This window comes from Ursus maritimus, unplaced genomic scaffold (genome assembly GCF_017311325.1).
Source record: "Ursus maritimus isolate PB19 unplaced genomic scaffold, ASM1731132v1 scaffold_36, whole genome shotgun sequence".
Lineage (NCBI taxonomy): Eukaryota > Metazoa > Chordata > Mammalia > Carnivora > Ursidae > Ursus > Ursus maritimus.
Genome location: NW_024426230.1, coordinates 8,321,648 through 8,349,323, shown reverse-complemented (window position 1 = coordinate 8,349,323; position 27,676 = coordinate 8,321,648). Strand labels below are relative to the sequence as shown.

General features: G+C 35.1%; 1 protein-coding gene across 10 annotated transcripts in view; it reads left to right on the top strand.

Annotated features, from left to right (window-relative positions):
* Positions 1-27,676, top strand: part of HEATR5A (HEAT repeat containing 5A) — a 108,811-nt gene that overhangs the window by 34,848 nt on the left and 46,287 nt on the right. For all 10 annotated transcript variants that reach the window (XR_005832040.1, XM_040620810.1, XM_040620809.1 and 7 more), the window contains 8 exons: positions 2,618-2,770; positions 3,692-3,791; positions 8,929-9,038; positions 13,180-13,343; positions 13,447-13,622; positions 20,254-20,359; positions 21,351-21,541; positions 26,906-27,065. Coding sequence is in view for 9 of the 10 variants with exons in the window: in XM_040620810.1 (XP_040476744.1) it covers positions 2,618-2,770; positions 3,692-3,791; positions 8,929-9,038; positions 13,180-13,343; positions 13,447-13,622; positions 20,254-20,359; positions 21,351-21,541; positions 26,906-27,065 (1,160 nt within the window). In the remaining variant the exon portion in view is untranslated. The remainder of the gene's footprint in view (positions 1-2,617; positions 2,771-3,691; positions 3,792-8,928; positions 9,039-13,179; positions 13,344-13,446; positions 13,623-20,253; positions 20,360-21,350; positions 21,542-26,905; positions 27,066-27,676) is intronic.

Here is a 27,676-nt window from a genome sequence, read left to right as displayed (position 1 = left end):
GTTTAACTCTGAATGACTCTGACTTTTCCAAAAATCATTCACATCCATCTTCAGGAAAATTTCCACAATGTAAGGTTGGGCAGGAGAACATACAATAGCTTGTGACTCCAATTCTATAACTGTTTTGAGAATTGATAATGCCAATAAGGTAGTTGAAAAGCATAGGGCTCACTAAATTATGTTTATTAAAAATCAGCAATTATTTTACGGTCATGACTATTGTATTTATATTCTATAACTTTGAAACTGAATTTTATTACTTTATTAAAGTTATATTTTAAATCTATTTTATAATCATATCATTTATTGCCAAGATATAAAAATGGCTGGATTTAACCAGTAAATCATTTTGACACCTCTGAAGTAATTTGATCTAAAAGGAGCTTAATTTAAAATAAACAATCATAAATGAAGAACCACTTTAAATAATGTTCTTGAGATGATTAAAGAGGTTTATTGGATTATATCAGGGTTCAGCCTTTGGGCCAATTTTGGCTTGCCAACTGTTTTATACAGCCTGTGAGCTAAGAAGAGTTTTCACATTTTTAATGGTTAAAAATTTGGACCATGGCATAGGTTATCATTTCACAAAGTGATGGGAATAATATGGTCAAGCCTTTATTTACTTGTGGCTGGGTGTTTCATGCCTGCCATATTAATGATCTTGGTTAATTAAAGGAGAAAGTAAACTACTTAATAAATGCAGTATTTCAAAGAATAAAAATTTTCAGCGCAAAGTAATTCCATCAGAAGAAGACTATAAGAAATCCCTTCTCTTTTAAAGAAAGAGATTTGGGGCGCCTGGGTGGCTCAGTGGGTTAAGTGTCTGACTTTGGCTCAGATCATAATTTCAAGGTCCTGGGATTGAGCCCTGCATGAGGCTCCCCCCTCACTGGGAGTCCACTTCTCCCTCTGCCCCACCCCCCACTCATGCAGAAGCGCTCTCTCAAATAAATAAAAAAAAAATTTTTAAAGATTATTACATCATATTTTATTGTATATTCATAATCAACATACAAAAAAGGATTAAAATTTTAAAATAATGTTTTGGGGCAACTGGGTGGCTCAGTCAGTTAAACGTCTGACTCTTGGTTTCGGCTCAGGTTATGATCCTGGGGTCCTGGGATCAAGCCCTGCATCAGGCTCCCTGCTCAGTGGGGAGGCCTCCTTCTCCTTCTGCTGTGTTTTCTCTCTTTCTCTCTCTCTCTCAAATAAATAAAATCTTTAAAAAAAATAATGTTTTTAATTACTCTGTCTTCTTGGCCTTTATCCTTTTGTTTTATGCATTACTATTTCCCTTTATTATCAAATTTTAGAATATGTTGCTAGTAACCTAGCAACTTTCAAAGGGTATCATTGAGGTTTTTGCTCTTAACTGTCATTACGAACTCATAGATTTTTATATATTTATGTGTTACAGTCCGTTGCAGTCATTATTCTTTGATCCTCAAGTTGTGTCATCAGTGGAAGCCCCTTAATGCTAGCCCATATGTCCTTTTAACATGAACCTAGTATTCTTTAATAACATGTTTACTTTAGGCATGATAAGATATCCCAGCTTTTACATTACCTTTTCTTCCCCAGGCTTGAAACCAGTCATTTTCCAAGGAGTCCTGATTCTTTTTTATGGGAAATAATACATAGATGACAATATGAGTGCTTCATTAATTTTTGCCTTGGAGTTTTAACGGCTTTTTTGCATTTTCAGCATTTTGGCCTGGAGCAAGTTGCTGTCAAAAATTAACATTACTTTCATGGCACCTGGCTGGCTCAATTGGTTAAGCATCTGCCTTCAGCTCAGGTCATGATCGTAGGGTCCTGAGATTGAGCCCCATATCGGGCTCCCTGCCCAGCAGGGAGCCTGCTTCTCCAGAACTCTCCCACTACCCCTGCTTGTGTTCCTCTCTCGCTGTCTCTTTCTGGCAAATAAATAAATAAAATCTTTTAAAAAAATTAACATTACTTTCAGTATACAGTGATATTTGTTACCAAAACAGTAGTACCTTGAATTTACATGATACAGTTTTTCAGGTACTGTAAAGTATACACTATCATTTGGACCTGACAAACCGTTGGAGACAAGAAGTGCCGGTGGTGCTAGCTTCGTTTTATAGATAAGAGAAACTGCATCTCCAGGTCACAACCCTAGTGGAAGAGCTGACCCTAGAGCTCTTTACTGTTCTTGTTTTTCCTCTCTGTACTCCACAGTGCCTTCACATAACAATTCACTCAGTAGCGGTACATTTGTTGGAAACAGAAAGTAAGAAAAAGGACACATTGCAGTAGTGGATTAAAATATGTTTATGTTAGGAGGGAAGTTCCTGCTTATTGAGTTTTAAAAGAGTTTTGGGTTCGGGGCACCTGGGTGGCTCAGTCGTTAAGCGTCTGCCTTCAGCTCAGGGCGTGATCCCAGAGTCCTGGGATCGAGCCCCACATCGGGCACCTCCACTGGGAGCCTGCTTCTTCCTCTCCCACTCCCCCTGCCTGTGTTCCCTCTCTCACTGGCTGTCTCTCTCTCTGTTAATAAATAAATAAAATCTTTAAAAATAATAATAAAATAAAATAAAACAAAAGAGTTTTGGGTTCTTTTATAAGTGACAAGTTGAATAAATTACAGGTCCTGCAGTTGTCAGTCATCACCTTGCTCGAGTTCTGCTGTTGTGGAAGTGTGTCTTTCCAGTGTCTCCTAAAGATCTAGAAACAGAAAAGAGCCGAGGAGATTCATTTACATGGCAGGTAACCTTGGAAGGACGAGCTGGTGCGCTCTGTGGTAGGTAAAGTTTAGTCTTTTTTCTCCCTTTTCTTCGACTTTTTCCCCCTCTATAACTTTCCCCATACTTATATCTTTAATGATGAAAATATCTACTTGTGGTGATTTTTATAATGGAACATAATTGATTAGTGATTATAACAGATATGTGATAAACCAAATTTTAGAATTCTGATCCTTAGGATAATGCATGTTTTCTTAGATGTAATCTAGTTGAGAACTGTGAAGATTGCTTTGTCTTTAACATTCATTCTTTTTTTAGAAATATTAGGCTTGGATTTAATTAGCATTGATTAATATGCTTTCCATTTAGTTTTTTATATGTGAAAGTTGTACACTTCCATAGTACATGAGCCATTAAAACATAGTATCTACCATGAATATTTGAACTAAAGAAGGTGATATTTCTGGAAAGACATGGAAACATTGATTTTGGTTTTATTTATATATTCATGGCATTTACTCTTAAAAAATAAAAGAAACTCAGTCTAACTTTAAAATATTCATTTTATTCTACATATGAAATAACTCCTTATAAAAACCCATGTGTTTCAGGTAACATCTGTAAGAACCCAATAGTGCTGACTAAAATGTCATCATAGTTCTGCAGAATTAGTGTAGAACTGGCAAACTTGAGGTTCTAAGCTAATTTATTCTTCTACTTCTGAGCTCAGGGGTTGAGTAAAACCCAGAAAAGCAACATTTTGTTAACTTGGTTGTTGGTCTCTTTTAGTGATTCTAAAAACTTTTTTTTTTACCTTGTTTACAGGTAAAAGGACATTAGCTTCCTTTTTATGCTAGAGTTTCAAGATTTTTTTGTTTTGTTTTTAGCACATTTCTTTATTCCTCTAATAAAAATGCAAATGCTGTTTTTCATGGTTCATTACATTCTGCCAAGTAAAAGTCTGTTCTATTTTTCAGCTATCAAGAGTTTTGTTTCCCACTGCGGTGATCTCCTTACTGAGGAAGTAATTCAGCGTCTTCTTCCACCACTTCCTTGTGCTGTGGATTTGCTAACTCAGTAAGGATCTGCTATTTAGATTTGATTAAAAAATTTTGTTTTGTTTTGATTTTATTTTTATTTATTTGACAGAGAGAGAGAGCACAAGTGAGGGGGGCTAGCGGCAGGCAGAGAAAGAGGGAGAAGCAGGCTCACCAAGCAGGGAGCCTGATGTGGGGCTCGATCCCAGGACCCTGGGATCATGTCCTGAGCCGAAGGCAGATGCTTAACAACTGAGCCACTCAGGCGCCCCTAGATTTGATAAAAATTTTTTAATAGCAATCAGTTACTTATCCTCTTATGATATCATGTAATATCTATTTAATACATTAATAAGGCCAAGTTTCTGTGATTGGTGAATGATTTTCCTTTTGCAGTCAAAGGCAAACATTTAGTTGTATGATTTTTTTTTTTTTAGGCTAGTAACTTGAAAGAAAAATACATATTAAAAGGGAAGGAAGGTTACTTGGTGGATATTGTATCTTCCAAACAGTCAAATTTAACCAAAAAATTAAATATTAACCCTGTTAACCTTTTCAGGTATGCATTTTATTGGTTTGTTAGGGCTTTTCTGTGTTCACGAGAACCAGATGCTTGTTAACAATTTCAGTTTTTTGTTGTTTTTATTTTTCATAACTTTGACTTACAAGAAAACAGAAAATCCAATATATGTCATGAGCACTTGTAATTCCCAAATTAATGTATACTTTTAAAAAAGTATTTAATGGTATAAAATTTAGTGTACTACAAAAAAATAAATCTAAGATATGACTTATAAAGTATAATAAAATGAACACCTGTGAATCCAATACAACTAGAGCAGGGGTTGGCAAATGTTTGCTATAAAGGGCCAGATTATAAACATCATAGGCTTTGCAGGCCGTACAGTCTCTGTTGCATCTACTCAACTCTGTCGTAGCTCAAAAGCAGCCATAGATAATCTGTAAATGAGTGAATGTGGCTATGTTCCAGTAAAACCGATTTACAAGAACAGGCAGTGGACCAGATTTAGGTACCCTTAATTAGAACATTAACAATACTATTGAACTTATCTGTGAGTTCCTGTCGAATACCATTCTTTCTGCTTTTCTCTAGAGGTGATCACAATCCTGATTTTTATGGATGCTATTCCCTTGCATTTTTAAAAAGTGCATCACATGTATATGTTTCCCTAAATAGTGCATTGTTTAGTTTTGCTTGGTTTTGATCAGGCAAATGGTATATTGTTTCTGAGACTTACTTTTTTTACTCATCATTATGTTTGTAAACTTACTCATCTGTGAGTAAGTTTCTTCATTTGTTTGGTTGCTATATAGTATTTAATTGGGTGTGTATATAGCAACTTACCTACTTCTGTCTTTGAAATATCCAAATATATATTTTCCAAAATTCTTATATGTTTCTGTCAATAGTATGTATGAGTACCCTTTGATCCACTTCTTCACTAACACTCAGGCATCATTCCTAGCCCATCCAGTAGGTATAAATTGGTATCTCATCATGATTTTAATTTATATACTGATTCCTGATTATTTGTCATTTTATGTTTTTAGTATTAGTATTTCCCATTCTAGGAATGCCCTATTCATGCATGTCTTTACCTATTTTTAGGTAAAATCATTTTTTGAATTAACAGACATTCTTAACTTAAATGTCGAATTTATCAATCCTTTACTTTTTGGTTAGTACTTTCTACCTTTTGGTTTATAAAAATCTTTCTTCAGGGATGCCTAGGAGGCTCAGTTGCATAAGCATCTGCCTTCAGCTCAGGTCATGATCTCAAGGTCCTGGGATCGAGCCCCACATCAGGCTTCCTGCTCAGTGGGGGGATCTCCTTCTCCCTCTTCCTTTGTCCCTCCCACCCCCGACTTGTGCTCTCTGCCTCTCTCTCTCTTTCAAATAAATAAGTGAAGTCTTAAAAAAAAAAAAAAAGTCTTTCTTTAGAGTTCTGAAAAATAGATTGGACCTGGTATTTTTGTTGTGGGAATTTTTTCTTTTAAACTACATATTCCATTTCCTTAATTGTTCTGACTATTCGGGGTCTGGTTTAGGGGTTTGTTTTGCTTGTTTATTAATTAGATTTTTTCTAATGATTTTCACAGTGCATCTTTATCTTCAAATTTTTTGGCATGTTCTTCATAGTATTCTCTTTTCTTAATCTCTGCTATGTCTATAATGTCCCTTTCTCCATTCCCATTAAGTTTTCATTATGCCTTCCCTTTTGTTTTTCCTGATCCATCTCTTTAGTAGTATATCTATTTTATTAATCTGTACAAAGAATGACTTAGTTTATATTGAATTTTTTTTCATTATGTATTTATTATTCCTTTCTGCTCTCTTAAATGCTTATCTTTTTCTAACCCTTTAGTTTGAATACTAAGCTCACTGTATTTCTCTTAATTCTCCTAATAGAGGCTAAGGCCATAAATTTCCTTCCAAGGCTCCAGTTACTGAATCCCTAAAATATTGTTATGTATTGTTTTCATTTTTTCAGTTTTAAGTATTTTAAATTTCATCATAATTTATTTGAGTTGTGTAGAAGTATGTTTATAAATTCCTACATGTATAGAATAGTTTTTAGTTTATAGTTTGTTAGTGATTTTTAACTTAATTGCATTGTGTTTAATGAATATGATTTATATAATACCTTTACTTTTATTTTTATTTTTTTTAAGTTTATTTATTTAAGCAATCTCTACATCTAACTTGGGGCTCAAATTCACAACACCAAGATGAAGAGTTGCATGCTCTGTTGACTGAGCCAGCCAGGAACCCCTATTACCTGTCCTTTTAAATTTGTCAGGACTTGCTCCATAACAAATGTGTTTTTGGTAAAAGCTCTGTGTTCCATCTATCGTCACTAATTTTTTATCTACTTAAGCTATCAGTAATTGAAAGTGATGTGTTCAGCTCTTCCACTGCAATGGAGGGTTTATAATTTTTTTCTGTAGTTCTTTTTTTTTCAATTAATAATAATATTTTTTATTATTGTAGTTCTATTAATTTTTGCTTTTTCATATTTTGAGACTATTTAATTGGGTACATAGGATTATAGAATTCTGTCCTCCTGATGAATTGAATCTTTTATCATTATATGGTATACAGATAATTCTCTTTATCCTTAATACTTTTTTATTGAAGTCTAATTTATGGATTATTAGTATGTGTGGTATGTCTCTTTTCATGGCACTGTGTTTTTAGGTGTGTCTCATAAACTGCATATATTTGGTTTTTTTTAATGGAATTTTAAAATCTCTGTTTTACACTGGCAGTTTGTAGATTTCTTTATCCAATTTGTTATGTATTTTGTTGGTTCATGCCTTTTAGTAGTTCTGAAAAAGTGCCTGTTATCTCTTCAAATATTGTCATTTTCCATTCTTTTTAAACTTTTCTTTTGGGGTTCCAAATAGACAAATTTTAAATCTTTTCATTTTGTCTTCCATGTCTCCTCATCTTTTTCTAATATTTTTTCTCTCTTTTTTTTTTTTCTCTGCTGCATTCTGGGTTATTTCTTCAGCTCTCTTTTCCAGTTCACGGATTCTCTTTTCATCTGGGTTTAATCTGATATGCCTTTGCCTCTTGCAGGACTTGGGGTCCTGGGAACCCCCTCAAGAGGTTTTTATTTTATCCACCCCTACCTTGCCATGAGCATAAACTCAATACAGATTCTTGTGTTGGTACTCTAATTTTAGCTCATACTTTGTTTCATGCTTTTTATGTTTGTTGGAGGGGCATGGAGGTGTAGCCTTGGAAAAGTCCCTTTCTGCAAGCCTAGCAATGTAGATTACCTTTTATCTAGGATCTAAGTGCATTTATAGCTGAAGGCCTTTCAGAGACTCTGATGCACCCTCCTAATAGAAGCAGAAACCACTAGCAATGCTTTCTTAAATTCTTATTTTGTTTTATTCATCTTACTTTCTATTCTTAACTCCCATAACTAAAAAATTCTACCTAGGTTTTATAAATGTTTTCTTTATGTTGTTAACTGTACTGAACAATATAAACTGGTACCAACTTTTTAAAAATACAGTGACAGCTCAAAAATTAACTCATTTCTTCTAAAATTAGAAACAGTAAGTATTCGTTTCCCAGAAAATACAAATGAATAAACATAGCCAGAATTTCTTAGAGTACCTGGAAACCTCATGCTGTGACAATTTAGTGGATTTATTCCAGTGGTTCACTGAAAGTAATTCCATTGTATTTCTGTGTAGCTAAAAAGATGGAGACCATACTCCATTTGATAACATGGTACCTTTCAAAGAGCAATAATCCTTTAATAAATATTTGTTAGACGAGTGACCATCAGTAAAATGATGCCTTAATACCAGTAGTGGTAATGAACAGAAGATTAAAAAGTACATGAAAGTGAAGGAAATAAGAGATTTTGTGATTGAAACTTTTAGGGAAACATTGGCTTGGCTTATGCTTTATTAAAAGAGAATTTGGGGGTGCCTGGGTAGCTCAGTCAGTTAGGCGTCTGCCTTCAGCTTGGGTCATGATCCCAAGGTCCTGGGATCGAGCCCCACATTAGGCTCCCTGCTCAGCATGGAGTCTGCTTCTCCCTCTGCCCCTCCCCCTGTTCATGCTCTCTCGTCAAATGAACAAATAAAATCTTTTTAAAAATTTAAAAAGAATAAAAGAGAATTTGTTTTATGATCTTTGTATATATATTGATGCTTTTTTTCCTATTTGGTGATGGCATTCCAGATCAAGTTTCAAACAAAAACTTGGATTTTACCTGCATTATTTATGTTTCCTGTTCGTTTATTTCCTTCCATATGATTCCTTTTCCAAATGATAGACTTTTTTTTTTTTTTTTTACAAATGCCAAGTTGTAAATTGTGAAATTTAGTAAGAGTTTGGTTTTTTTTTTTTAAGAGTTTGTTTTTAGACAAAATACTGATCCTTAGAGATCTAAGTTGGATATATAGTTTTGCTGTATGAAATGTGATAGAAAACATAGAATAATTTCCATGTGTGACACTTACAATACCTCTTATAACTTATCATCACACATTATTTTTTTAAAGGAAAAAAAAACATAAAAGGAGCACTAATGTTTACTAATAATACGTATAGCTGTTTTATATGTCAATCTATTGAGTGTATGTTATGTAACTTACACGTTTAAGACATACTTTTTTTTTATTTTAAGGCTTTCTTCAGTGCTAAAAACATACGGAAGCACTTTGAAAACATCATCAGTAGTTTATAGACAAAGGCTTTATGAATTACTGATTTTATTACCTCCTGAAATTTATGAAGGTATGTGCTTTAAACCAAAATGTTTTACTGTTTGTGGCTAGGACGGTGCCTGGAAAGTAATACCCAAATGAATGAAGGAATGATATGGCTTTTATTTAGTACCTTATTTCTAGGAGGTTTAGTGAGTTCAGTCTTAACCTTGTGTTCACCATTATACAGTAAATAAAGTAAATTTTTTTAAAGACCTACTTTTTAACGTTTTGCTTTCTTTTCTTCTCTGGGGAAAAAAAGTCTCTAGTTCCAACATGTAGAAGAGAATGAGTTTCAAAGATTGGTCTTGATTCTACTCTAGGGTTTGGTACAGAATATATAATATAAGTGTATCAGACATTTGACCATTCCTAGTTTCATTCTACATTGATGATCTGTACACATTCTGTTCCACTGTTCCACTGTTCCATTCTTTGCTGTGCCCAAACAGAAGTTTAATACTGAACTACCAAGGTATAATTGATCTTATAAAGTTTAGAGTGTAGGTTTTGCCTTTATTGGGTTCAAATATGACCTTAGATTACTGGTATACTATGATCAGTAAAATAAACTTGTCCCTGTTTTAAAATTAGTCCTAAAGAAACTTTCTTATAAATTTAAAACACAGTTTTAAGAAAATACATTGCTACTGTTGAATTACTCAAGATGCTTGTTTTAAGACGTGAACGTTATAAATGGTCTCCATTGGGAACTTCATATTTTTTTAGTCTTAATAGTTTTCAGCCAAGCATATTAAATTGATTACTACTTCAAATCCACTTTTTTTTTAAGATTTTTTTTTTTTTAAGATTTTATTTATTCAACAGAGATAGAGACAGCCAGCGAGAGAGGGAACACAAGCAGGGGGAGTGGGAGAGGAAGAAGCAGGCTCATAGCGGAGGAGCCTGATGTGGGGCTCGATCCCGGAACACCGGGATCATGCCCTGAGCCAAAGGCAGATGCTTAACCGCTGTGCCACCCAGGCGCCCCAAGATTTTATTTATTTATTTGACAGAGAGGGAACATAAGCAGGGGGAGTGGGAGAGGGAGAAGCAGGCTGCCTGATGAGGGGCTCGATCCCAGGACCCTGGGATCATGACCTGGGCCAAAGGCAGCCGCTTAACAACTGAGCCACCCAGGTGCCTCAAATCTGCTTCTTGTAAAAATACATTTATTGGCTTGTATCCTTATTCTGCAGATAAATGCAGTATAATATATACCACAGTAGTTCAAAATATTAACCTGTAACTTCTGTTTTGGCCTTTATTATTATGTGAGTAGTATTGTTCCCACTGCCTTTCTTCCTGGTTCACAAATACACCTAGCAAAATATTTGATACAAAGTAATCATTTAGTATAAGAAGAACTGGGGAAAAAATGGGTAATTGTCATTTCTCAGGAATTGTATCAAAAGAATCATTTCTGTGTGCCAGGCACTATGGTAGAAACTGTATGTATTAATATCTCCTTTATCTTAGGATAATTTGGTGAGCTGGTTACATTTTCCTTATTTGACAGATAAAGGCATAGAGAAGTTACAGAAACCAACTCAAGAACATACATGCAGTAAATAGTGGAATCAGGATTATAGATCTGCTTCATGCTGTGCTGCATACCTATTTATAGGTAACCTATAAGACACTTAACAAACAGTCAAGGTTTAGTGATAGGTCTTTCTCACTTTATACTATCTGTTAGTATGTAAAAGCTACCTGCTAGATAGAAAAGTCCTAGAGATAATTTCTGTGTTCTATACCGCCAACAGCTATCAGGTTCTGGCAAAAACAATTCCCTTTAGACATTTATATCAATTTTACCATATTTTGGAGTTTATTTTCAAACTACAAATGCAAAAAAATTGATCTTTTTCAGGTTTTCATTAAACATCTAATACCAGAATTCAACTTAAAATCTACAGGGTATCTTCTAATAAATGATAATATAAGTCTGCCCTTAAACGACTTAAAGAAAAAAAAAAAAAGTGTACTTTTTTCTCAGAATTGGAATTTGGGAATACAGTCAGAAGTCCTAAAGGAATAATGAGTATAAAGTGTATGGATTTTAAATCAGTTCCAGAGTGTTCACTGGGAGACAGAGTCAGGAATTAGTATAAATTTCTTGAAAAATAGAATTAATCCTGTTTATCTTTTTCAAGTGTATCTATTTATGTAACATTACTTAAAGAAGAATTAGTTCATAGAAAAATGAAAATATGGAGATATTAATAGTTTTATGTTTCAACCAAAAATAATAATTTGCCATTTCTTGGCTATCTTTTTCCCATCTTTAAAACTATAGAAATAAGGATTTTTTTCCTTAAGGACTTTTAATTTTTTTTTTAGTGGCATTCTGTTTAATAGATTTATGTGTATGAACCATAACAGAGCACTATCATTAAAATATCAACTGATATTTAAAATAATGGCTCATCATACAGTAAGAACCTATAGTAATTTCTAAATCTTTTAACACAAAAGGAAATAGTAGTCTTTAAAGTTATACATCTCATTAATTCAAAATATGGCTAAGTAAAAAACAAGTTTCAAGTTCTGATGATATTGGTACAATGAGTTGTCAAAAACTAAGTTTACGAGACAGAGTAAGAAATTGCTTTTGTTACATGGGACCTATTTTTAAGAATTTAAGTGACTTTTCTTTTTGTGGCTGTCCAGCAGATGTAGACTTTTGTCATAGGAATGACTTAGTTTTCTGAAGTTTGTGGAGTAAAAATTGAGTTCTTAGTTTTTAGTTCCTATTTTGTTTTGCTATGGACCTTTGAAGCCAAAATCAAAGAGCTGGTTGCTTAATCATCTGAGCCATCCAGGCACTTTGCACCCCACTTCCCCATGTCTTATAGAAGATTGCAATGCTCTCTATGAACTAGGTTGGCCCCCAGAAGACAAATAAAATGGATCCTCTGTGGATCCAAATTCCAAGTTACTAATTTACAAAAAAATACAGACAATAGAGGAACAAATTAAGCTTCACGGGGGCATATATTCATATAAATTCAGACTGTAGAAACTTCTACAGAAAAACCTCATTTCTTCAAATAAATTACACAGGGAAGGGGTGCCTGGGTGTCTCAGTCGGTTATGTGTCTGCCTTTGGCTCAGCCTCACATTGGGCTCCCTGCTTAGTGGGGAGTCTGTTTCTCCCTCTCCCTGCCCCCCCTCCCGCCTCCTGCTCTCTCTCACTATCTATCTCTCTCAAATTAAAAAAAAAAAAAAATTTACACAGTGAAAAGTAGAGGGAAGAACTTTATTTATTTATTTAAAATTTTATTTATTTATTTGTCAGAGGAAGAGCACACAAACAGGGGCAGCAGCAGTCTGGACACTAAGGTGTCCTGAGGGAAGAACTTTAGATTGAATGAGACTTAAAATGTATCAACTAGTTGCAACATGTAGACTCTACTTAGATATTGATTCAAACAAAAGCAAACCAAAACAGGCATTTATGAGGCGTTTGAAAATTTGAACACTGAATGGGTATTTGACGTTTGGTGTTTTTTAAAACATAATATTATAACAGAATTGTTTAAAATGTCCTTAACTTTCAGGGATACACAAAGAAATATTTATAGATGAAATAATATGCCTTCTAGGGTTTACTTCAAAATAATATGGGAGGTGGTGAGATAGTGGGTGGAGGTATAGTGAAACAAAATTGATCCAGCTGGTCAAGATGCGTGACAGTCATATGCTGAGGTGGTGGGGAGTTGGGGTATCTTAATACTATTATGTCTGCTTGTATATATGTTTGAAATTTTCCATAGTAAAAAGCATGTTGAATGTTATATATTTTTCGATAATTTTTTAATAAATATAATTTATCTGCTTTTGTGTTTGTCCTTTTTTAATTCTGTTTTTGTCTTTCATGTCATTTTATTTAAAATGATGGTAGTATTTGTTCAGTATCATGAGGTGTATACACACACATACTTTGAGATGACTTCTCAGTATCAATTCTTAGTCCTGTGACCAGTAGCACCAGTTGAGCCATTTCTTTGTAGCGTATTTTTTAAGGATGAGATATAATCTTTGCCTGTAATAGGTTAAAGTTAGCTGATGTTTAGATTAAAGCTCTGCCTGGGTTTTTTTAACCCTGTACTCTAAGTAGTTAACTGCTTTTAGTAAATCGCTAATTGCTGTTTTCTGTACCTCAACAGGAAACCTGAGTGCTATCCTCAAAGAGCTGGCTGCTGACTTGACTGCCTCTGAGATACAGGTGGCAGCATCTACATTTTTACTTCCACCGCTCTGTCATCAGGATGATCTTGTGATATTAAGTCCTTTGCTACAAGAGACTGACCATAGATTTATTGAAGAACAGGTATAGTCATTTTTCAGTAACTCTTGGGTTGACTCATTCTGTGAACAGTCATTTTAATGCCTTATATATATATATATATATATTTTGTTTTGTTTTGTTTTAGCTCCTGCTTGGTAATGGTATTGCTTGTGGAAGTTTGGAGTATGACCCTTATTCTATTTATGAGAAAGATATAGAGGGAGATTCAGTGCCTAAGCCCCTACCTCCAATACTATCAGTTATTAACTCTGCAGTCAAGCTCTTTGGAGTTGTATGTGCTCATGTGGGAGAAGCTCAAAGGTAAATAATCTTTAGTAGTTCACTTATCCTGAAATACAATATTTAAGTGTTCAGTGCATGCATAATAGAGAACTGATGCATAAGAAAAATGTCAGAAGTTCTCATTAATGGGGTGCCTGGGTGGCACAGTCAGTTAAGCATCCAACTCTTGGTTTCTTAGGTTGTGATCTCAGTCATGAGACTGAGCCCCGCATCAAGCTCTGCGCTCAGTGCAGAATCGGCTTGAGATTCTCTCCCCCCACCGCCCCTCCACTGATGCAAGCACGCTTTCTTTCTCTCAAAAAAAAGTTCTTATTAGTATAAAAGAGTTCTTACAGATGACAGCTGTAGGTGAGATAAAGGCTCTTGTTTAATTATTTACCTGGCTCATATTTAATAAGTAGTTAAGTCAGTGATTAAATTCAGTGGTTTAATTAAACTGAACTGCTAGGCTCTGTTGTGGATATAATACTTCACCCACAATTACTTTATCATCTGCTGAAAATACAAATAAAATGCAGTGATTAAAAAAACGCAGTGATATTAGAATTTTGATTTATGAACTATTGTTACAAAGAAGAACACTAGTTTTCTGCTTAGATTAGGTCTCATAAGCTTTCTTACCTTCAAGGCTTTGTGCAGCCATTATAGGTTTTTAGTTTGGTGAATTTCAGAAATTAAAATTGATGAGTCTTAAATTTGATAGATTTCAGTCCACTCAAAGTGAACTTCAGTTTTGAAATATCAAAGGCTAATAAATGGTTTCTTATTGAGAATAACATTTTCATAATTGATAACAGATAATACCTTTCTTGGAGATCAAAAAATACTACCCATATCTAGTATCCAATAAATTGTTTTTATGTGAGATACTAAATGCAGTATGAATTTCTCCCATAGACTATGCTGTTTAACAATTTATAAATTAGTAACTATCCTCATTTATTCATATTCCCTCCTTCTCTCTCTTCTCTTTCTCTCTCTCTCTAGTTCACTTCCTCCCCCTCTGTCCCTAACCTCTCCACTCCCTTCCTTCCTTCCCACCTTCCCTTCCTTCCTGTCTGCCTCTGGCATGCTAAACCAAAAATAATAACATATAAATACCTTTTATATCATCTTATCTAGTTATATCTTCCAAAGAAGATCAGTTAGGTAGGGAATTTACCTTGGTCTCTTTTGATGAAGACTCAGAAAAATATTTGAATCTTGTCAGCAACACATTTTGGGGGGGGGGGTTGTTTGCTTTCTTTTTTAAAATAAGCTCTAGGCCCAACATGGGGCTTCAACTCACGATCCCAAGGTCAAGAGTTACGTGCTCTACCAGCTACACCAGCCAGGCACCCCAGGAACACATTTTTGAAGCATGTCTTTGGATAGTTTACTTTCAGTGGATAGAAAAGTGAATAAAACTTATGTTGGTTTTTTGGGGGTGCCTGGGTGGCTCATTCGTTAAGCATCTGCCTTCGGCTCAGGTTATGATCCCAGGGTCCTGGGATCAAGTCCTGTGTTGGTCTCCTTGCTCAGCAGGGAGCCCCCTTCTCCCTCTCCCTCTGCCTGCCGCTCCCCCTGCTTGTGCTCTTTCTCTGTCTGGCAAATAAATAATAAAATAAAATAAAGAACTTATAGAGGGGCACCTGGATGGCTGTCGGTTGACTGTCTAGCTCTTGGTTTCAGCTTGGGTCATGATCTCATGGGTCTTGAGATTGAGCCCCAGCTCAGCAGGGAGTCTGCTTGAGATTCTCCCTCTTCCTCTGCCCCCCTCCCCCCGCTCATGCATGTGTTCTCTCTCTCTCGCTCTCTCTCTCCCCCTCTTTCTCTCTCTCAAATAAATAAATCTTGGGGCACCTGGGTGGCTCAGTCGGTTAAGTGTCTGCCTTCAGCTCAGGTCATGATCCCAGGGTCTTGGGATCAAGCCCCGCATTGGGCTACCTGCTCAGTGAAAAGTCTGTGTCTCCCTCTCCCTCCACCTGCCACTCCGCCTGCTTTTGTTCTCTCTCTGTCAAATAAATAAAATCTTAAAAATAAATCAATAGTACTTAAGGGAAAAAAAGAGAGAAGAATTCTTAGGGTGGGAGTGAACCAGTTTGTAACTGTACCATTTTATAGAGCATACAATTTAAAATAAAGAATTTGGATTAATACAGCAGTAACTGCAGTGATGAAACAGAGGTGGCCTTGTGGGGAAAAGATTTAAATTAAGCATATTTTTAAATGGCTCCACTCTTTTTGATAGGTCTATGACAAAAAGTAGAAAAGGAAAAGAATACACTTCTTACAAGCTTTTCCTTCTTAAAAATTGTTTTTTGGGGCGCCTGGGTGGCTCAGTCGTTAAGCGTCTGCCTTCGGCTCAGGTCATGATCCCAGCGTTCTGGGATTGAGCCCACATCGGGCTCCCTGCTCAGCGGGAAGCCTGCTTCTCCCTCTCCCACTCCCCCTGCTTGTGTCCCCTCTCTTGCTGCCTCTCTCTCTCTGTCAAATAAATAAAATCTTTTTTTAAAAAAATGTATTACTCTCTTAGAGAAGGTTTTTTTTAGGAAAATTATTTTTTATTCTGTCGAAAATGTAATGAACTTTAAAGTATGCTAAGTTTTTTTAACCTAACGTGGACTAAAATAGTACATAGAATGAATATATATTTAAGGAAGGAGAGGTTTTATTTGTTTTAATAAAAGTGTTGAGAACTGGTAAAAGCAAAACATATTGTGTTTAGATAGTAACTGAATAAAAATAGTAGGCAGTACTTTGGATATTTTTAAAGGAAATAATCTGGCAGGATTCCAAATATAGAAAGTGTGTCATAAGCAGCTATCAGCAGTCTCCATTGGGTGTCATTAGAGGACCAGAGAAGATAAACTCATAAATAGGAAAGTTAAGTTTCTAATTTCCTGCTATCCCAAATATGATACTTGTTTAAGATGTCAGACCCTCTTTCTTTTGGCTGTATATTTACATTCCTAGAGGAAAAAAAGGTTTTAACCAAAGTATCTGTATTTAATAACAGCAGCTGAATATTTCAAAGCATTTTCTTGTCATTGTGCTTAGCTTTGTGTTTTAACAGCTTAAAAGAAACTCTTTTATAACATGAGATTGCCCTAAGATTAGAAATAGGTTTTTCATATTTTATTTATGCACATAGAAATTAAATTGTCTTTAAGTCATTTGGTTTTCTCTATTTTGACTATAGGATTCTAAGAGTAAAAAAACTTTGTGTTGGTAATTTTAAAGCACTAAAATGTTTATAAAGTTCGAGAATGTCAAGATAATGTTATACAGACAGAACTATGATTGATCCTGTGCATTTGTTATATGTGCTTTCTTTGAAACATTTTGCACCCAAATGCAAAGAGTGAGTTACTTCATTCACCTGAACATTGTTCTACCCTTGACAATATATTGCAGTCACTTGGACAACTTTTTAAAATGTAGATTCTGATTTAGTAGTTTGGTATGCATGTATGTTGGGTATTGAAATTTTCAAAAACTCCTTAGGTAATTCTGACATGCAGCCAGGGTTAAGAACCACTGCTGTAAATGCTGTAAAATGATTGTGGGTTGATAGAGAGGAAAAGCATAGTTCTCAGCACTAGAAATTTCCACCATGTACACCCTCTCTGAAAGCATACAATAAATCAGCATTTTCGGATGTTCTATCTAGCTGTTTACTCAGTTAACTATAGATTTTTAATTTATCTAGACCGAAAACTTTGTTTCAGTATCTAATTTCATTCCAAACTAATAATTGTATGTTATAATCAATGCTACTTAGGCATACCAATTCAGTATTACTAAAAACAAGTCCTCTCCATCTTCCTGAAGATTGAGAATGTTTTATTGAGATCTTTGTCAGCATTTGGGAATAAAGGGTGGAGAAAAAATGGGGAGCTCTGGCAGTTCTGTGTACAGGTCAAGTTTTATTATAATGTAAAAAAAATCTTTATGTATTTTTAGTACTTACAGCATGATATAGTCCCACTGCTAACAGATGATTAAGATATGATCTTATAATGACATTTTAGGTTTTTAAAACCTGTGATCCTGACCATATGGTTATCCTTAATTTCTCTTTGTCATCTTTACCCTCCATAGTCTTCTCTGTAGGCAGTTCTTGAAACAAAGTTCCTTAAATATGGTCTCGAAAAACAAAAAATTTTATGTATAATAACAACAATTAGAAGTGGCCTAAATGTCCCATACAAGGAAATAGGTTAAATGAAGTATTATATTGCCAGACTATATTATACTAATAGCTATTTAAAATTATTTCAGTATCATAGTTAATAAGATGGGAATAATGTTGAGGAAAAAGTATTTTAATAAAGTATACAATGTGATCCCAGTTTTGTAAAAGTAATACCCATATGTCTGTGTGGGGAAGACTAGAACAAATTTGCCAAAATGGTAATGGTGGCTCTTTCTAGATGGGATAAGGGATGAATTTTATTTTTCTTCATTTGCATTCCTCAATTTTTCAAACTTACTCTGATGAAGAGATTAAACTTGAAATAAGGAAGTACATATTTAAATAAATAGAGTACTTAGGGTTACTGTGGTTTCCCCAAAATATTTAGTGCTTCACCATGTTTATTACGTTCTTTGAGCTGATTTTATATATACTCCTTTCCCCAACTCATATACTGATAGCCTCATACCTTCCTTTTTTTCTAACTTCGTCCACAGTTGGATTTCTTAAAGTACAGTGCCCATATCTGTCTATTCTGTTTATCTTTTTGTTTTGTTTTCAGTTTTGTTTTTTTGTTGTTTTTTTTTTTAAGTAGGCTTCACGCAGGGCTTGAACTCACAACCCTGAGATCAAGACATGTGCTGAGATCAGCAGTTGGACACTTAATGGATTGAACCACCCAGAGGCCCCTCTATTCTGTTTTGTTAACAAAATTGCTATTTGGAGAACTCTATTTAGGCCTTGTTACCTCAGTGGAATGATACAGATCTGATTAAGGGCTCAGGATATTTTATTGTAAGTACATGAGAGTTGGGTAAAAGTACATGCATGTGCCATCTTCAGGGAGTCATACTGAATGGCAAGTAGCAGGCTTTTTTTTTTTTTTTTTTTAACTCATTGGATGTAGTTGGGCTTTATGATTTTTCAACAAACACATTTGACTGCCTACTACATGCCAAACACAGATACTAGAGATGAAGATAAATTAGAAGGTCCTATGCCTGCCATCAAGGTAGGTCACAACTGAAAAAATAATATTTTAGTTTTCCTGATTTAGAGGGAGAGAAGGGAGAAGTTTTTAAATATAGGGCTTAGAAACAGTGTTTTTAAACCTTGGAAGAATTAGTGGACAAGACAGGGTTGTTTATTTTATGGTTACATATTTTTAATCTGAACATAATGATTTAGAAGCCCTGTGCTACTTCTATGTGGAATCTAAAAAACAAACAAATAGAATAAAACACACTCTAAATACTGAGAACAAACTGATGGTTGCCACAGGGAGGGGGATGGCAGAATGGGCGAAATAGGGAAAGGGAATTAAGAGACGTGAGCTTCCAGTTATAAAATAAATAAGTCATGTGGATGAAAAGTACAGCATAGGTAATATAGTCAGTAATATTGTAATAACTTTGTATGATGACAAATGGTAACCGGACTTATTATAGTGATTACTTCATAGTGTATATAACTGTCAAATCACTATGTTATACGCCTGAAACTGATACATCATATGTCAACTATACTTCAATTTAAAAACAGTAAATTAATTAATTAAATGAAAGCTCTGTGCTGTAAGGACATGTAAAACAATTCACAGAAGCTACGTAAATAGCTAATGGATACATTCAATCCCAGACCAAAAATAATTTCTATATCCATCATAGTTAGAATTGTGAAAATTAGAAAATTTCTCTCTCCATCAGTAGAATGATTGAACAAATTGTAATACATGTGCACAGTAAAATTTGGCTTCATGAAAGTTACCGAAGAATAAGAATGATTTGAAAGGTTCTTAGGAGGTAATGTTAAGTGAGAAACACAAGAGTTAAAATTATAGTAATGTATTGTGTGATCCTAAGTACATTTTAAAGTATAGCTGGAAGTTCAAAGAGCTGTTCTGATTCTCATTATAAACATAAGTTGGTGCTACCTTTCAGATAAAGCAATGTATTATTATTAAGAACAAAAAAGTTACAAGTAACTTTTAATATATCCTTTGTTTAGGGGTGCCCGCCTGGCTCAGTCAGTAGGACATGTGACTCTTGACCTCAGGGTTGTGAGTTGAGCCCCATATTAGGCATAGAATTACTTAAAAAAGAAGACATAGAGTTACTTAGAAAAGAAGAAAAAAATAAGATATCTTTGTTTAGCAAATAGTTATTGAGATAGAATTTGTCCAGGTAAATATTTATTAAGTGATAACTTTTGTGGGTTTTTTTATTCACATAATAATGCTTCTCATCCACCCAGAATGATACAAAATCAAAATGTTTTTGTATTTTTTATGATATATTTTCTTTTCCTAAAATGTTTTAGTATGTTCAGCAATAGTTTATTTCATTTTAGCTGTTTAGTGCAACAAAACAGATTAACAGTGTATACTCAGTAATGCCCGTTGGCTTACTTTATCTTTATTAACAAATTCACTGTCTTATATTTGCTTTTAAATCTTGTTGTTTCTGATTTTAGGCTTTTTGTACTGGAACAGCTTTTGGACAGTATAAAGCACACAAAAGGAGCTCGTCAACAAATAGTTCAGTTACATGTTGTTTCTTCACTCTCTAGTTTCTTGAAGGTAATTCTGTTTTTTTTTTTTATTCTGGTGTTCACTTAATTTTTTTTTCTAACATATGGCCAACTAAGTAGGTTGGAGGAAGGTGTTTTTAAAGAACTGCTGCTTTTTTCTCTTCCCTTTTTTCCTAATCTCCTAATGAAAATGTTTCAGGATTTGTAATTCCCCTTTTACTTTTTCTCTATGTAAAACTTGTTAGTCAGAAATCAAACCTAAAGTCTTGGCTTACGACCATGCTTTAACCTACTCAACCTAATGTCCTATACCAGAGGTTGGCAGACTATGGCCTATGGGCCAAATCTGGCTTATTGTTGCCTTTATGGCTTGTTGTTTCTAACTAAAATGTAATACACTTCATTGGTTATTTTATGGAAATTTCTGTTGATGTTCTTTTGAACGCATATATACTATAGTGACAATTACCATATTGTTTAAACTTCTAAAGAACTTTCTGTGAAAAATCAAATTATTTTTGGGTGTTCAAATTCAACAAATTTCTGTTGATGTTCTTTTGAACGCATATATACTATAGTGACAATTACCATATTGTTTAAACTTCTAAAGAACTTTCTGTGAAAAATCAAATTATTTTTGGGTGTTCAGTGTTTATTTGTGTGCCTGTGCGTGTGTGTGTGTGTGTGTGTGTGTGTGTGTGTAAGTAGTAATCCAAGTATGAGCGTATTTGCTTAACCAGAGTATTCATTCCAAACTGGATTAGAAAATTTACTACAGGGGCGCCTGGATGGCTGTCTGTTAAGCTTCTGACTCTTGATTTCGGCTCAGGTATGATCCTCAGGGTCATGAGATCAAGCCCTGAGTCAGGCTCCACATTCGGCAGGGAGTCTCCTTGAGGTTCTCTCTCCCTCCACCTTTACCCCTCACCTCAGTTGCATTCGCTGTCAGGCTCTCTCTTTCTCTAAAATAAATAATTTTTTTTAAAAGGAAAAGGAAATTTACTACAATTGTAAGTTTGGATTATTTTTTACATATTTAGTATTTAGCTGGCTCCAAGGGAAATTTGGGTCCAGAAGAAGTGAGAAGACCTGCCCTAGCGTTGCTGATGGGAGCCCTAGAAAGTCCCAACCCCCTCTTGAGATGTGCAGCTGCAGAGGCATGGGCTAGATTAGCCCAAGTTGTTGATGATGGAGCTTTTACTGCTGCATTAGCTCAAGTTAGCTTTGACAAGTAAGTGAATTTCTTATTTAATATTCATAGTGTGTCAAAACTGGGTATAGCTTGTTGATTTTTTTGGAACTAGTGAAACTTCATTCTGGGAATTAACTGAGAAAACAATTGATAAACACAGATAACTTTCAAATGAAGAGTCAGCTCATCTTGAAACATAAAACTATTACTATTTTGGCTTCAGTTTTTATATAAGAAGAGAAAGATTACTAATATTGAGTGGTACAATTGGCTATCAGTGAAATGGACTCTGGGAATAAGACACTTATGGAGTTTCATCATATAAAATATAGATAATAGGCAGTTATAACAATCTGCTGCAAAGAGTAAAGGCTGTAGGCTGTCATGATCAGGAAGCATAAACTATGTTTTCATTTTTGCCAGCTCTGAGGTCATGAGCAGAGAGTAAACCTCTCAGCTGATTTTCCTGTTTCCTTTTTTTTTTTTTAGCATTTTAAAATTTTAATTCAATTAATTAACATTTAATGTATTATTGGTTTCAGAGGTACAGGTCTGTGATTCATCAGTCTTACATAATACTCAGTGCTCATTACATGCCCTCCTTAATGTCCATCACCCAGTTACCCCATCCTTCCACCTCCCTCCCCTCCAGCAAACCTCAGTTTGTTTCCTGTGATTAAGTCTCGTAAGGTTTGTCCCCCTCTCTGGTTTTGGCTTGTTGTATTTTTTCTCTCTTCCCCTGTGATCCTCTGTTTTGTTTCTTAAATTCTATGTATCAGTGAGATCATATGATAATTGTCTTTCTCTGATTGTCTTATTTCACTCAGCATAATACCTACTGTTAGTTCCATCCAGGTCATTCTAATGGCAAGGTTTCATATTTTTTTGATGGCTCCGTAATATTCCTCTGTGTGTGTGTGTGTGTGTGTGTGTGTGTGTGTGTGTGTGTACACCACATCTTCTTTATCTATTCATCTGTCGATGGACATATGGGCTCTTCCCACAGTTTGGCTATTGTGGACATTGCTGCTATAAACATTGGGGTGTGGGTGCCCCTTTGGATCACTACATTTGTATCTTTGGGGTAAATATCCTCTACTTCAAATAGAAGGTTGTTAATACTACCCTGTATGCTTAACAGTGTTAAGGCAAATGAGATAATAAATATGAAAGTAATATGAAAGAATAAAACAACCACAAATAAAAGTTAATGGTTATATTAGTAATATATGTATATAAAGTTATATTTGTAGTAGTAGTAGTGGTAGTAGTAGTAATGCAAGTAGCACTTTGATCTTCCAGTTTACTAAATACATGTGACTGATGTGGTTAAGAGCTTGAAGTCTGGGGGTGCCTGGCTGGCTCAGTTGGTAGAGTGTGCAACTCTTGATATCAGGGTTGTAAGTTCAAGCCCCACGTTAGGTGTAGAGATTATAAATAAATAAACTTTAAAAAAAAGAGAGTTTGAAGTCCAGAGTCAGATTACTAAATTTGGTTCATATCCCATTCTTCCACTTAATAGTTGGTTACTTTATAAGAGTTATTTGGCTATCATTTTGTCCTCCTTATCTGTAAAACGGAACTGATAATAGTACAAATCTCAAGGTTGTTGGGAGGATTAAAAGACTAAATGTAAAACACTTAAATTAGCACAGAATGTGTAAGAAACCTCCTAATAAATGTTTATTTTTCTTACTATATTTAACTTTAAAATCAAAGTTCTTGAGTTGAAACTCTCTTTGTATGGAATTAAAGTATCTCAGGATTGTGAGTTTTTAAAATGTAATTTAATGACGCTCTCAACAAAGTAGATATGGAAGGAATATACCTCAGCATTAAGAAGACCATATATGACAAGCCCATAGCTATCACACTCCATGGTGAAAAGCTAAAAGGTTTTCCTCTAACATCAGGGGAAAAAAAGGACGCCCACTCTCTCCACTTTTATTCACCTTGGTTTTGGAAGTCTTAGCCATGCATTTAGACAAGAAAAAGAAATAAAGGACATCCAGATGAGAAAGGAAAAGGCAAAACTGTCACTCTTTGTAGATGACATAATATAAAATTAGAAAATTCTAAAGACTCCACCAAAAAACTATTAGAATTAAATGAATTCAGTAAAGTCACAGGATACAAAAATAACATACAGAAATCTGTTTCTATACATTAATAACAAGCTGTCAGAAAGAGAAATTAAAGGGGCGCCTGGGTGGCACAGTCGTTAAGCGTCTGCCTTCGGCTCAGGGCGTGATCCCGGCGTTCCGGGATCGAGTCCCACATCGGGCTCCTCCGCTGGGAGCCTGGTTCTTCCTCTCCCACTCCCCCTGCTGTGTTCCCTCTCTCGCTGGCTGTCTCTCTGTCACATAAATAAATAAAATCTTTAAAAAAAAAAAAAAAGAAAGAGAAATTAAGGAGGGGCGTCTGGTTGGCTCAGTTGTTAAGCATCTGCCTTCGCCCCAGGGCATCATCCCAGGGTGCTGGGATGGAGCCCCACATCGGGCTCCCTGCTCCACTGGGAGCCTGCTTCTTCCTCTCCCACTCCCCCTGCTCGTGTTCCCTCTCTCGCTGGCTGTCTCTCTCTCTGTCAAATAAATAAAATCGAAAGAAAGAGAAGAAAAGAAAAGAAAAGAAAAGAAAAGAAAAGAAAAGAAAAGAAAGAGAAAGGAAGGAAGGAAGGAAGGAAGGAAGGAAGGAAGGAAGGAAGAGAAATTAAGGAAACAATCCCAATCACTATTGTCAATAAGAGTAAAATACCTAAGAATCAATTTCACCAAGGGAGTAAACAGCCTGTACACTGAAAACATTAAGACATTGTTGAAAGAAATTGAAGGTGACACAAATAAATGGAAAGATATACCATGCTCCACAAAAATGGCATGCAAATTCATGAAGTGTTCCATATTTTGATACACACACACACATACACAGTATGCTCATGAATTGTAAGATTTAATATTGTTAAAATATCCATACTACCCAAAGCAATCTACAGATTCAGTGTAATCCCCATCAAAATACCAATGACATTTTTCACAGTGCTAGAACAAAAAAATCCCTGAAATTTGTATGGGACCACTAAAGATCCCAAATAGCCAAAGCAGTCTTAGAAAGAATAAAGCTGGAGGTATGCTGATTTCAAACTATATGACAAAGCGATAGTAATTAAAGCAGTATGTTACTGGCATAAAAACAAACACAGATCAGTGTGTTAGTCCAGAAATAAACCCACACATAACTAGTCAATTAATTTGACAAAGGAATCAAGAATGTATAATGGGAGAGAAATGGGCTACTGGTTGGCTCAGTCAGTAGAGCATGCAACTCTTGATCTTGGGGCCGTAAGTTCAAGCCCCACTTTGGTCATAGTTACTTTAAAAACAAACAAAACAATGGGGGAAAACAGTCTGTTTAATAATTGTATTGGGGAAACAAGACAGCTACACGCAAAAAAAATTGAAACTGAACCACTATCTTACATTGTATACAAAAATAAATTCTGAGTGGATGAAAGACTTGAAGTAAGACCAGAAACCATAAAACTCCTAGAAGAAAACATAGGCAGTAAATTCTTTGACATTAATCTTAGCAGTAATATTTAGCGGGAAGGACGTCAAGCTCCTCAGGCAATGGCAACAAAAGCTGAAACAAACAAATAGAATTACATCAAACTAAAAAGCTTTTGTACAGGGCACCTGGGTGGCTCCGTTAAGCGTCTGCCTTCGGCTCAGGTCATGATCCCAGAGTCTTGGGATTGAGTCCTGCATCAGGATCCCTGCTCAAGGGCAGTCTGCTTCTCCCTCTCCCTCTGCCTGCCGCTCCCCTTGCTTGTGCTGTCTCTCAGTCTCTCAAATAAAATCTTAAAAAATAATAAAAATAAAAAGCTTTTGTACAATGAAGGAAACCATTCACAAAACAAAAAGGCAACCTATGAATGGTGGAAGATATTTGCAAATCATATATGTGGTAAGGGGTTAATATCCAAAATATATAAAGAACTTAAACAACTTAATGTCAAAAACCTGATTTAAGGGGCGCCTAGGTGGCGCAGTCGTTAAGTGTCTGCCTTTGGCTCAGGGCGTGATCCCGGCATTCCGGGATCGAGTACCACATCGGGCTCCTGCGCTGGGAGCCTGCTTCTTCCTCTCCCACTCCCCTGCTGTGTTCCCTCTCTCGCTGGCTATCTCTCTGTCAAATAAATAAATAAAATCTTTAAAAAAAAAAACACAAAAAAACCTGATTTTAAAAAAATGGGCAGAGGACCAAATAGACGTTTTTCCAAAGAAGACACGCAGATGGCCAACAGGCACTTGAAGAGCTTCTCCACATCATTAATCATCATGGAAATGCAGATCAAAACCACAGAGAGACATCACCTCACACTTGTCTAATTGGCTCGTATCCAAAAGACAGTAACAAGTGTTGAGTAGGATGTGGAGAAAAAAATTCCCACCATACACTGTTGGTGGTAATATAAATTGGTGCAGCCACTATGGAAAATATTGTGGCGGTTCCTCAAAAAATATAAAATACAGTCCAGCAGTTCCACTGCTGAGTATTCATTCAAAGGAAATGAAAACATTCATTAAAAGAGATATGTGCACTCCTGTGTTCATTGCAGCATTATTTACAATACCCAAAATATGGAAGCAACCTGTGTCTATTAATAAATGAATGGATAAAGAAGATGTTGTGTGTAATATTAGCCATAAAAAAGAAGGAAATCTTGCCATTTGTGACAACATGGGTGGACCTAGAGGGTATTATGCTCAGTGAAATAAGAGAGAAAGACAAATACCATGTGATTTCACTTATATGTGAAAAAGAAATGAACGAACAAACTAACATAGATAGAAGAAATAAACTGTTGGTTGCCACAGAGGAGAGGGGGGTGCAAAACAGGTGAAGGGAATTAAGAGATCCAGACTTCCAGTTATAAAATAAATAAGTCATGGGATGTAATGTATAACATAGAATATAGTCAATAATATTGCAGAAACTTTGTATGGTAACAGATGGTAACTAGACTTACTGTGGAGAGTATTTCATAATGTATAAAAATACCAAATCACTATGATGTATGCCTGAAACTAACAGGATATTGTGTGTTGGTTGTACTTCAACTTGTAAAAAGTAACTTAACAGTAAAGTAATAATGCTTGTCTTACAAATTTAGTGTATCTCTGAAAAACAATGAAATTGTTCATACTTAAATAATCGTTAATAATGTGAAGACATTTTTATTTAAACTGTTTTTCTTTTTAGGTCATTTCAGAATTTTTTTTATCAGTTAACAGTAAATATATTTTTGAATTTTGCAGCTATTTATACAAAATGTTTTGCCTGAGTGACAGTGTACATGCATTAGTTTTGTTCAGTGATTATTATTTATTTCCATAATTATAGACTGAAATCAGCAAGGGATGTGGTTACCAGAACAGGATACTCATTGGCTTTGGGATCCCTGCATAGATATTTAGGAGGAATAAGTTCTTCTCAACATTTGAATGCTTGTGTTGGAATCCTTTATACTTTGTCTCAGGACAGTACTTCTCCTGATGTGCAGGTAAATACCCCAATGTGATATATTCTTGAAATTCATGATTTGTATATAATGCAGATTATTTTTATAGACCATTAGTAATTCATAAATAATCCCCCCCCCCGATAAATATCCAAACCATTGTTAACCTTGATGGCTTTTGAAATTCCAATCTCACTATCTTTACTTCACACTCAGAGTTTCTAAAGTCAAATTCAGTATCTTTTTCTGAAAATGGATCTTCCTTCCATCTTAATAATAACATTTACTATTTTGGAGAGCTTAATAGGTACCAAGGATTGTTTTATATTCTTCTACAACATTAACATATTTAAGCCTCACAGCAATCTAGGCTGTGTATTCCCCTTATACAAAAAGAAAACTGGAATTTATAGAAACTAAGTAACTTGCTCACAACTGAAAGCTAAGCTAATTAATCATGGCATCAGTTCAAGAACACAAGTCATGAACTCTAAACCTATGTTCTTAACCCATTTACTGTATTATTGTACACATCTTACCCATTTCAGTTAAAATCCTCATTCTCTTGATATCTTAATCAAATCTTGAATGATTATTACTATTCCTGCTCTTCTTCTCCCCTTATCTCTGCCTCCCTGTGTGTTCCTAATTAC